The sequence below is a fragment of the Crocodylus porosus genome, unplaced genomic scaffold (assembly GCF_001723895.1).
Source record: "Crocodylus porosus isolate Cpor-Errol unplaced genomic scaffold, CroPor_comp1, whole genome shotgun sequence".
Taxonomy (NCBI): domain Eukaryota; kingdom Metazoa; phylum Chordata; order Crocodylia; family Crocodylidae; genus Crocodylus; species Crocodylus porosus.
This window is the reverse complement of record NW_017728886.1, coordinates 30,606,576-30,619,154: the sequence shown is the minus strand read 5'-3', so window position 1 is coordinate 30,619,154 and position 12,579 is coordinate 30,606,576. Positions and strand designations below refer to the sequence as shown.

General features: G+C 40.2%; 1 protein-coding gene across 11 annotated transcripts in view; it reads left to right on the top strand.

Annotated features, from left to right (window-relative positions):
* KIAA1217 (KIAA1217 ortholog) overlaps window positions 1-12,579 on the top strand; it is a 264,429-nt gene that overhangs the window by 122,221 nt on the left and 129,629 nt on the right. For all 11 annotated transcript variants that reach the window (XR_002100374.1, XM_019531957.1, XM_019531974.1 and 8 more), the window contains one exon: window positions 7,278-7,473. Coding sequence is in view for 10 of the 11 variants with exons in the window: in XM_019531957.1 (XP_019387502.1) it covers window positions 7,278-7,473 (196 nt within the window). In the remaining variant the exon portion in view is untranslated. The remainder of the gene's footprint in view (window positions 1-7,277; window positions 7,474-12,579) is intronic.

Sequence of the window (12,579 nt, the reverse complement as noted above, 5' to 3'; positions counted from 1 at the left end):
TTGAGTGGGAGGTCTGTAGTAGACTCCCACCGTTGTGTCCCCTGTGCCGAATTCCCCACGAATTTTTACCCAGAGGGTCTCTAGCTGTCCATTTATAAATTTATAACAAATTTATAAATTTTCCATATATAGAATCTAATTATTGAGGGGGTCATCTTAAATTCAGGTTAATCTTAGATTAGAGTAAATAATGTGTTTCAAAATTGACCAGAATCTGTATTCTTTTTTCCTAGGGGTCAAAGCAGTGGTATTCAGCATATATTTTTCCCCTTTCTGTGCACATTGTGTGGTGTATTTATTTGTCTGTTAGTCCCTTAATGTCATTGGTGAACTCATATTATTTCTACTGAAAGGCTTAAATATATAAATAACTTATAGAAAGTGGCCTAAAGTGGGAGGGTAAGGAGCAGAAGTATGCAGGATGCCAACGGAAGGAAAAGCCTAGCCCTGAATACTCAGTGGGATAGCAATGGGCAACAGGAGGGGGAGAAGTGAGGATGGGATAAGAGAAGAAAATGTGACACATGGAACATTGTTTTTAATGTTAGCTGCCACCAGCCCAATACATTTTTCAATGTATAGCTATTAGCTTTGATATGCATTTAAGAGTCCCTTAAAGATTTCCTTCCATGAGTGAAGGGAAAAAAGAAGTTAGATGTCAGTGCACTGTTGCCTAAGTTTCTGCTTAGTGCCCTTTTTAAAATTTGTTTTCCCCATCCATTATTTTTTTTGGTGATAGCATACACTATGTGCCAGGTGCTTTCCAAGTAGGGGAGCTGGTTCTTTCTCATCGTCACCTGGAAAGCTTATGACCACCAAGACCTAGTGTTGTTGGGTAATGATATTTTTCCTCCAGTTATTTTTAAAACAGCACATTCATTAAGAAATCTTCATGGCTTTCTAAAACATATTACAATGGGCTGTAAAAGGACAATGCTGAATTGGGAACTTCATTGCTTGTTCGTTTGCTGTGGCAGGTGGACACTACAGGAGCTCTGCCTCCTTTTAATTTCTCTGGGGAATATGTATAGGAGAGGGGAGGGGATATAATTGCTCTCTTGGATCAGAACACATCATCCCCAAGGTGCACTTAGGCATCTATTATATAGTCCTTTTTCTGAATGTGGTTTTTCTGGATATTTGAGCGGGTGAGGATTTTTTTCCTCTTTTAATCAGCATAATGACAGCTTTTGTTTAAATCATCCCTTTCATCCTTAGAGTTCTCACGGCACTTTACAGATTGTGTAGGTGGGAACTGCTTCACCCACCGCTTATGAAATAAAGAGCTGGAACACAGGGGTCCTTCTGTAGCATGAGCACCTCACAGCATGGCTTTTAGGAGGGAAATGAGATGTAGCACATTTGACTGAAACTACTCTGAGGCTCTAGTTAGGTCAAATATAAATGTCTAAGTTGGAACATTTATACTTAGGTTTTTTATTGTATATTTAGTATCCAAGTTATCAACACTTTGTATAAATAGGGAAATGGTACATGGAACCCATGTGAGGTAAGATGTAAAAGACATCTGTCCTGAGCAAAATTGGAGGATGCCCTGAGCTCTTCGTTCAGTAAAATAGTGATGTAGCCTTGGGCACACTGTCTGTCTGTCTTTGCTTGCTTGTTTGTTTTGAGCCATTACATTTATAATGAAGTGGATCTTTTTCTGTGCTGTTAGAAAAACGAAGATTTCAATCATTCATGGTGATTTTCAGTTGTTACCTTTTAGATTTCTGCTACTTTGGATATTACAGCAATAGAAAACCTTTGAGAACTCCGTTAACCCTTCAACCCTTGTTATTTTTCAACATGACTCTCTACTGGGAAAAGACAGGGTGCCATTTCAATTAAACAGAGGCACTGGGCAGCCATCAGTCATTCTTCTGAGGAAGCCTAAAGACCGGGGCTCTTGATCATTCACACATTTAGTGGTCAAGCATGTTGAACAGTTTAGACCTGACTTGTCTGCTAATGAAAGCTGCTAGTAGATCTCATTCCGAGTTCCTTTTGCCAAACTTTTTAAAATGGCATGGTTCCAATTAGGCCCCTAAATAAGAGGCCTTGTAGTAATAGTAAGTGCTGAGCAGCTATGGCTCCTATTGACTTCCATAGGCACGTTATTTGCAAGTGCTCAGCATTCCTGAAAAATCAGGCTTTGTGTCCCTATAGTTAGGTACTTACATGAACAAGTTTAAAAAATTAGGTCCTAGCTCATATTCTGATCTGCAGTTAGCTTTATATAGAAGAATCAAATGAAGTCTCACTAGCTTTCACTTCACCTTGCTACAGAACCTTCCATGGTGAGGAGACGAGAGAGGAGAAACAACTGTTATACGTATTTCATGTTAATTTATTCATAGTAATCAGGATTAAAGGATATATTTTTGGTTATTTACAGCAACAGCAAGAATGCAGCTGGTCACCAGTAGGAGCTAGCAAAGCTACCGGAAAATTCTGCAGATTTTTAGAATCTTTTGAATATAATTCTTCCCTAAAAATATGAGTGATAAATTCTGAGACATGATTAAATGTATTATCTGACCAAGATGAAAGAGGATGGGGTTGGCCACAGTATCTCCCTCTCTCTCTCTCTCTCTATATATATATATATATATAGAGAGAGAGAGAGAGAGAGAGCATTGTTAATAAACCTTTAAAAGCAGAAAGCAGCTTCATCATCCTAGATTTTTAAGAGATGCATAAAATAATCACTTTACACAACATCCTGAAGTTTGCTTCATGATATTGCATTAGTAATAGCTTTTGAGGACATGTCACTGTGAGTGAACATTATCAAGTTTTAATGTAGCATTATCCTATGACAATTTGGCATCATCACATATGTTCATCTTCCCTTTCTGATTGCTAAAAGGGAAGAGAGACTTTCTACTTTCCTGAAAGAAAAATCCCTATGGCTATGTACAGAGAGTCAAAAAGCCTGAGGCTGAATTGATTCAGTCTTTACAGGTTAGTATAAACTCTACAGATTAAACTGAAACACAAGCAGACATTTACCTTTGATTTAGGAAATCCAGCCACATGCCTGCAGTAGCTCAGGCCAGAAGCCAGGGGCCACTACACCACAGCTCTCTGGCTGTGTGTTTACTTCCTCTTCCTGCTGCCCCTGAGGTCTCTGGGATTTGCAGTCCTGAATTACAGCAACAGAACTCTGCAGGGTTGGTCATTCTTTTTCCTGCTTTGAGGTAGCTCACAGTTGTAGTCAGCAGTAAGTTTGAGAGGGGAGTGGTGTGTTTAACCCCCCTCCCTGGCCCCAGACCCCAGCCGGGGTTTGCCTGGGGGTGGCAGTCCCCTCCCCACTGCAGACTGGGCTGCATCTCTAGCCAAGTTTGCCTCCCCTTTTCTCAGCCAGCCCTCACTGCTTCAGCTAGGGTGCAGAGGGGCAGGGCCAGCTGTGCTCTCAGGAGCAGATAGCACAGCACAGCCCAAGGCTGGACAGCATACTGGGATGCTGGGGGACTGTGATTTAACTGGTCCCAGGGGTCTGGGACAGAAGTTTCATTAATCATTTAAGTCTAATACTACATTCAACCAGGTTTATTTTAAACCAGTTTCAGACATTTTGAAACTAGTTTGTGTTCTGAGCTTGTATTCTGTTACAGGTTTTAACCAGTTTCTGATTGCTTAAACTAGTTTATATGTAACTTGTGTCCCTAGCCCATCGCTCTGTTTCCTTCCTTTGTTGCAGCACAGGAAGGTTCAATTTTTTTCCATGCTTCAAGTTCATTTACACTGTATTCCTTGCTCAGGCAACGTGCAGAGGGTTCTGTAACTGAGTTTTCTTGTTGTACTTTGGTGGTGAAGTTGTCTTCAAGCTTTGCCTCAGGGAAGGGTTAGGGTTGCAGTATTTGCAATTGATGAAGGCCTAGAGGGAAGTTATGGAAGGAAACAAGAAAGAAAAATCAGGTAGTCTCCAGGCAGGCAAAGTAATTGCATCTGCTTTTATAGTAGAGATACTGGGAACCCAGCAGATTCCTTAATAAAAGGAGTCAAACAGCAGATACCTTAATAAAAGCCTGCTGGCCAGGGAAGAAAAGCCCGGAGGACCCTTCCTATTTTAGCAAACTAGCACATTTTCCTCCCAAAGTGAATGAAAGCTGACTTCTCTTTTTGCTTTGTAATGGCCTGCAGTTGATTTAACAGTAAACAGTGAAGCATTTATACCAACAGTGAATAAATAGGAGCCAGAGACCCCTGCTAATTTGAGCAGCCATGAGGGGATAGCATAAATACTGCTACAGAGTTTTTTCATGGGATTGAGTGGTCAGTTCATCTGTTTTGAACAGCAACACCGTTGCTTGTAACTGTTTCTAGGATGATATCATTTTCTATAACTAATGATCTCTAGCTGCCACATGTCATGGGTTTTCTATCTCATGATAATGAAATAATACACAAGGAAGAAAAATATTGCAATGGAAGATACAGCTTCATATCACATGCTGCTGCTGAGTCATTTGATTTTTTTCCAGAGGAAATACAGTTCTGTTTTCACAGGTGAAAGTCCTTGAGAAGAGGGTGCATTGTGTATATAAATAGATATAGTATAAGCTTAAGGGGGAAAAGATTTGTGTATGGGATTTAGTTTCTCCGTTTGCTGAAATATGTTCTAAGGAAAAACATGACTTAAGAATTATATAAATATCTCCAATGGTGTGGACAGTATTTATACATCCTCTTCTCACAACAGCATGTCACTAATAATATACCTAAATAAATAAAATCATATTGTTGCTGTAATGTAAGTCCCCAAAGCTTTAATGAATGGTTAAAAAAGAAAGGGTCCTTCCTCGACATTTAAAACTTATTACACTTCATTAAAGCTTTTGTTCAGAGATCTCTTATTATGAGCTGTTTTAACTAACTACAATTTTAATCTTTGATGTAAATCTAAAGGCCAATCATAAAAGCAGCAGCTCACTACTGTTTTCACCACCTGCACATTCTTTGCTTAGATACAAGCAAAATAATTTAAGCAAAGGAGTATTATACAAATATTAAAATGCAGGAAACTTTTCATTAGAATCTCTTATTTTACATTGTTCGCTTTATTCAGCTGAACCCATTTATGCTTGAAAGATGCATTGAGATTTCTTTATTAAAAAAAACAACCAACCCCCCCCCCCCCAAGAATAAAACAAGATTAAACGCCACCCAGGTGACTGAAAAATCCAACATATTGCATAAAGGCGGCAGAGAGTAGTATCTTCTGTATCAATAGACATACACAGATCAGAATGTTCTTTCCTAATCAATAACTTTAGTGACCCTTCTTGGTGGCATTCCTCTCAAACACAACTATATAAATAAAATACTTTAAGTAGTGATGATTTTTAAGCCACTTCAGATAATTGAGTAACTACCAGTTTTTCAAATTTCTTCTTCATGTTTGCAAATCATTTGTCACTTCTGTAAACCCTCACGCAGTTGAGGCCCAAGTCTCCATATTTACAACCTTATAGACTAGTGCTGATCATGTGAGAGGCACTTCAAAGCATGCTGTGGTTTGCTAAGAAAAATATATTGTTAGCTTTAATTCCTGGGGAAAATAATCAGAATCCTTTCACTGCAGGGCATTGGATAATACTAGTATTTTAATATTAACATTTCATAAGTGAAAAGCTCTAGAGGGTTTAACTTTTGTATTAGGCAATTTGAATGTATTATAACTTGTGAGCAACAGCCTGGCAACACTGAAAAGTTGAGGCTGAACAGCCATCTAATGAAATGCTAATAAAAGTTAAACTTGTTCATACATTCAGAGTCACATGGGAAATGTTAGGTGATCCATGTCACTGCTGCAAGCTGGTTCACCTCCTCTTACTTGAGCAACTGCTAAAGAGCTGGATGTTAGCAATGTGTGTCTTGGATTTTTTTTTAATTGTCCTGAACTGAATGGCTCTTTCAGGCTCAGGATAGTGTAGATTTTAGCTATGTACAGGGGATTTTTAATATTCAAATATCTTACCCTCAAATGAGAGGGGAGAGAAGAATGGACACAGTAAACGTATCTTAACTTTGGAAAGAGAAACTTGCTTGGCTATTTAGGTCTTTACTTTTGAAATGGTTGTATTTCCATATTAGTTCTGGAAAATGTACATCGTTGTTTTGTACGTCTGTAGCAACAGTAGATATGTTATTTATTTGCAGTGTATGTGTGCTTCAGGAACTATGGAAAAGTATTATCCTACAAAGTTCAGCCTGAGTTATAGCGTCAGCGGGTTTTGTTGTTCCATAAAGCAGAGAGAACAGAACAGGACTTTGTACAATTACCAAAGCAACCACCCTTTTAAGTAACCTCCTTTTTAAGTAGCATTATTTATTAATAAGTTATTTCACAATGTATAAAGCATTTTTTGAAGTCAACAAGAAATGTTCAGGACATTGTATCTTTTACTGAATGTGCTTTTTGTTAGGCTGAGTCCTAACATCTGGCTAAGAACACATAGTAAATGGTTGGATAATCTTGCCTTTTTTTTACATGCAGTACCTAGCAGTCTACTAATAAGCTAATGAATATCAGAAGTAATTAAATTGTAGAGTTATTCCATACTTATGGTGGTATAAATAAAAACAGAATTTAGTTAATCATTTTTTCACTTCATTGGTTAACAATTTTGGAATGGTGTTGAGGCCCTGCTGTGTAACCCTTATTTTTCAAAGGATACTTAGCAGCAGTACTGAGACTGAGAGCTGACTGCTCTCATTTTAATTTATCTTCAGGGTATATTTTTCAACAGACTCCTCAAGGTAAGTGCAACATTTCAGGGCCTTTTTATTAATAGAATTTTGGAAGCTGAAAATGTAAATCTTTATATGCTACCAAGTTGCCAGTGTCCTCTCTCCAATTGCAGATACTGTTGTTTTGAAAAGAAATTAAAAATATATTGGCTGTATTTCTAATCCTACATACTGAACCTTTTTTGTGTGTGTCCATTGCCTCCGTTGCAATAACTAATGTTAACAGCTGTCTGAGCAACAAGGAATAGAATTGCCATACATCTAGCCTATAGTATGCCTTAGCCTCAGGTCCTTGTTAGAAATGAAATTTGTACGGTAGATGTAGAGCAATAAAAACCTCATTGGAAAACCCAGGGACAATATATTTTTTTTTAAATAACTTACACAGAAGTCACCTTGAGCATACAAGACTTGAAGAATTCTGCATTCTGACGCCTAATGGACTTTTTTTAAATGTTTTTTTCCAGTCTGATCTTCATGTTCTTGAAATCATTGGCAATCTTCACTTTATTTTACAGACTAGAAGCCCAAAACTGTCTCAAAGCCCACAGCCCAGTTTGGGAGAGCAGGCAGAACATCTCTCTGAAGCATCTGCTGATTCTTTAGAAGCCATGTCTGAGGGCGAGTCCCCAAGTCCTTTTTCTAGAGGCAGCCGCACACGAGCAAGCCTTCCAGTGGTGAGGTCAGCGAACCAAACAAAAGAGCGATCTCTAGGTAAGATACTGTCTCTGTGGCTTCAGCGTCTTTTAATTTTTGCCTTGTCTTCTCTGCATATAAAAATTTAACTATTTTGGGGCTAACAAAACATGAACATTTGGTAAGACATTGTTAATGTTAGTTCATTCTTTGGATATCAGTTCAATGTGGAGTACTGGGTGGTTCAGGGAACTGGTGATGAGATTATTATTGCAGTATACAGAAGCATGGTAGGAACTTTACAGACAAATCGAAAGTCAGCGATCAATAGCTGAAGAGTGTATTAGTAAACTAAGACCGCTGCTGCAAATGCTTCTTACTAATCATTCTCACTATGGTGTGGCTAATTGTAGCGAACACTGCTGCCAACAGGTTGGGGGTGCTTTTGCATGCCTTCTACTGTGCCCCACGGGTTCACCAGCCCACGAGAGAATGCTGAGCAGCTGGGCCACTCCTGATTGGCGGCTGGGCACATGCCCAACCCCTGTCACTGTGGCCCCTCCCCCGCACCCAGTCCTGAGCTTCCAAGAGGACCCCACAGTGAGACGCCGTGGCATGCCCGGCAGCCTGGCTGGTGGCGGGGGGCAGGGGGTGCTCCACAGAAGGAAAGTTGGACCCCTCGGAGTTCCAGTGAATGGCAGGCAGCAGCAGCAGCAGGTGCCTGGCAGCTCTGTGCCATGCAGTGGAGAAAGGGGCTCTGCTCAGAGGGAAGGATCCGGCCCCTTGGGTCTCCAGCTAACAGCAGGGGATGGTAGGAAGTGCCCAGCATGATTCTTGTAATTGTGATTCCTGCTGTCGCTGCCTGCCATTGCTGAGGGGCCTGATCCTTTCTTCTGCAGAGAGCCCCTCTCCCTCCTGCATGATGCAGAGCTGCTGGGTACCTGCTGGCACCATTTGCCAGAGCTTGAAGGGGCCCAATCCTTCCTTCTGTGGAGTGTTCCCCCCCTCCACTTCCTCTCCCTCCCCTCATCCCCCCCCCACCTGGGGACATTTATAAAGCTAAAAAAAATACTGAGCTACAAATGCTCCCTTCCCCCCCAGTCCACCTGCATCTTGCAGCTGGCCACAGGCAGGAGATGGGGCTGGGCAGAGGAGCCATGCTGACAAGAGCAGACTTCCATGCAAGGGTGGGGTTAGTGGGTACCACAAAGCAGCCTGGGATGCTGGTGGACAGCAATCTAACTTGAGTTGAAAAGGAATCTGGTACAGGAGCTTGATATAACAGTCTAACCTAAATCAGTTAAGTCTGAGACCACAGTGATCCAGGTCTGTCTTAGGCTGGGTTCTGCCATTTTTAAACGAGTCTATGTGCACTGAATTTCTGTAGACCAGTTTCCAATCGCTTATACCTGTTTATGTGTAACGGTCATATACAGCCTCAGAATCTTCTGCAAGACTGGACCATAATTTTAAGAGGCATTTCATCTCTTTACTGTCTCTTTATATCCAATCTGAATCATTAATAACCAGAAATTAATAATGCCTGATGGCGGACCGATCCAGTTCTTAATGCAAAGATTTGGCATTCAGATCTCCTCCCGTGCTGGATCTGCAGGGCAAGTGGCAGGTACAGGGGGTCAAGGATGGTGGTGAAGATCAATGTTGGGGCTTCCAGGCTGAGCGAGGCTTGTGTCTGCTGTCAGTGGCCATGTCCATCAGGATCCAGTGAAGTGGAATTCTACAGCAAGCCGAGCCCTGTTACCCCACCAGGCTAGTGATGGACCAGACCGAACCAAATGGACCATTGACTAGATCCGGCCCATGGGCCATATGTTGGACACCCCTGCTTTAGTCAAATACAAGTTCTCCCAAAGCTGGGTTAAGGTACAATGGATAGTGACATAAAGGTTTTTCCCAAGTTCAAATGTCCCTCTGAACCCCACTGTTGAGGACTGAATTCTACTTGAATTCATTTTCAAGTAGAGCTGGTTTTATAATAGATTTTGTCAAGCGAATTCTCTTCACATGTAATTGATAGAATGGGTCGAGACTTGTTTTTTGAGGAATAATGCTACAAGGCAGGTTAACTGCTAGAAAACGTCAGTACTTGCATACAGATTGCTAAGAGAGTGTATTTTTTCAATAGTAATAAACTGATATGTCGCTTTTATGTACCTTTACCACCATTCAGACTGAAAGAAACCAATGGCTGTATGGTAAATCGCATAGTGGTCATAAACTGATCACAGTGGTTTATTTAGTGCTCAACAGTTGAAGGGAATTGTTATCAAGAATGTGTTTATATCTGTGAAATGCAGCAGACTAAGAAAAAGTACAACTAAAAGGTGTCTTCCAGGGCCGCAGGCAATAGGAATGCGAAACAGCCTTATTCAGTCCGCTTCAGCTGAAATGGGAAGGTTGCTGTTACATAGGAACAGCCTGGAAACTTGAGGCAGCACAATTAAATCTTATTTAAAGTGTTCCTCAGAACTTATAAATATGTTCTTGCCGTATGCAGAGAGAATTCTGTACTGCCTACATGCAAGTGCTGCTGATTGAGTCTTCAGGACAGCAGAATGGCTCAGTTTTATTCTGAGGTTTACCAGAAAATTTAATTTGCTGTTAAATGACTTGGATTGTACCTTTGTAGGGACGTGATCCTGCAGGAATATTTAGAATTAGTTGTTGGGTGTCTAATAGTAACTTGCTGCATCTTTTCAGTTAATATACCTGTGCCCACAGACCAGACCAGACCATTTTATTGCATCTAAAATATCAGGTATCATCCACTTGAGATGATGTGGGAAACTCTGATAAACAGCAATCAAAGCCAGCTTTGCCAACACTGTAGGCAGAGAGCTGCTATACACAGCCATCTTATGCAGTGCTTTCTCTTCCAGCAAGTATCTTTCTTACTGGTTATAGGTAGATAAGTCTGCCAAAGTATAGCCATTAGTGTAAGAGTGGTTCTGCCCAGTGTGTCACAAGGAACTTCGGTCCAAGTGTAGAGGAGAGGTATAAGGCAGATCTAATAATAGAGTATTTAACCAGTGCCTGCCAGTTTCTAGCTGGGGGCTCTCAAAAAGGACATTTCATGCTCTTTCATTTCTTATTGCTAATAAGAAATGAAATATTGTTTTATAAGGGACAGTCCTCTCAGAAGCTGCCCACCATTTAGTCTCTTGATGTCAACCTGTCTTTCATACACCAAAGAAAATCCTGGAAAGACAAGACAGTTTAGATGGACAAAATTCTGCTTAAGGATGGGAGGGAAGTGACATGATATTAAACCATTTAGAATATTTATATTTGAAACCAGAACATTTTTGAGAGGCTATGGTAAAAAAGTAAAGACTCGCTCTGTCATACTGCAGGGGTGACTGCAGTGGTAGCACATAGACTTGGGGCTCAAATGTTCCATAATACTTGCTAAACAAATAGATGGAAAAACTTCACTGCCCCTTAGGTTTGTCTTATTTTCAAATTATTTTAGAAAATGTTAATTGCAAATACTGGGATTTTGTTTAAAGATGCACTGAACTGCAGTCTTAAAATTGTTCAGTTTATTATTTATTTCTTTTAGATAGTTTTTCTGCAGTAATGTCCATTTAAGCTCTTCCAACATTTATCTTTGAGGCCAATATCAGTAACCTTAATAAATTTAAAATAACAATACTAATCAATATTGAACTCTGGGTGCATCCTGCTAACACATTTCATACGTCTTGGTTGTAGAAAATGCTGTTTCTGCTACATGGGATAAAAAGTCTAAACAAATGAATCCATTTGCAGGATTGGGATTATGTTTTATTTTTACTTTCAGGTTTTAAATGGAAATGCAGTATTATGACACGGTTGGTTGGTTAATTTTCAGTGCTTCAAGGGAAAGTTCATGTTTTTTAAAAATTAAGTTACTGTTTTAGTTTAAATTAAAAAATGGCAATATGTCTATATATGCATGTTTTTGTAGATACCTTCCTTTACCCCTTTATTAATTTAGGTACATAATTTTTAAGACCTCTGTTTTATTACTAAGGCAATGCTTACTTTAAGATGCAGGAAAAATAATCAATTTCCATGAAGCTTTGGTCTTAGGTTTAGTAAATTGTTGGTATATTTGAATATATATATTCTGAGTATATTTTCCTCAGACATTGCTATTTCTCAAAATCCAGATGAGCCAGCTTGTGTTTAAATTACAGTCTAAGTGCATTTGTTAGGTGGTACAATGAGAGAGCAAACAGCCTAGGGAGGTCATTGATCTTATTTTATACCAGGCCATCCTGTTTTTAAACCCTTTGTCCTCTGTCTGTTTCTAAATAAGGACCAGACTGCAAAAAATCCTATTTTCAGTTCATTGGTGGTAATCCATGTCAATCATTTGTCCTTATGATGCTGTTGGCTGTGCCTAGAGGTAGGGCGGTGCACAGCCAAGAGGAGCAGAGTTCTGAGCTAGCCAAGGAAGGAGGGAAGCAGGGAGGTGGCCTCTTTGTGGTGGCCCCACCCCTTGCTGCTGATTGGCCAAGGGGCCTGATGACCACACCCTTTCCTGCTGATTGCCCAAGGAGGCAGTGGCCCCGCCCCTCACCACTGATTGGCTGAGGGGGGCAGCAGTTTCCCCTCCCCCCCAAGGTGATATTCTGGGGATGCGTCAGTGGCCACCTTAAAACAGTGGCCACCATAACACAAGTTTTTGTCAGCCAGTACTAATCTAATGGCCAGTATGACATGCAGTATGACATACCGCGTTCCATGAGGAGCCAGCCTAGGAGGCATTCCAGTTCTATGTCCAATTTAAATTTCAGCCTTGATTTCTTGAAATTAAGGATGGTCTTGACTAAGAAATCTCTCAGCAGTTGGCAGTTCTCTGATCAGTATGCTGCCTGGGGACAAAGTGAAGCATTAAAATAAATTAATTCTCTATGAGGAAGAAAATAAAATGTATTTTAAAATATTTATTTGAAAACTGGGATTCCTTCCAAGTTGATAACTGTGGGAAAAAATATCTAGCAAAACTGTCAGAACAAGAATTGGCTGAAACCTGGACACTGCTCAAAAGCTTTCAACAAACTTCACTTACAATTTGCCTAAAGGAAAGAAAACTTGACAAGTACACAATTATATTATGCAGCCTGTCAGAACCAGCAGTGTGTGCGTGTATGTGCTGGAGCTCACTGATGTCAT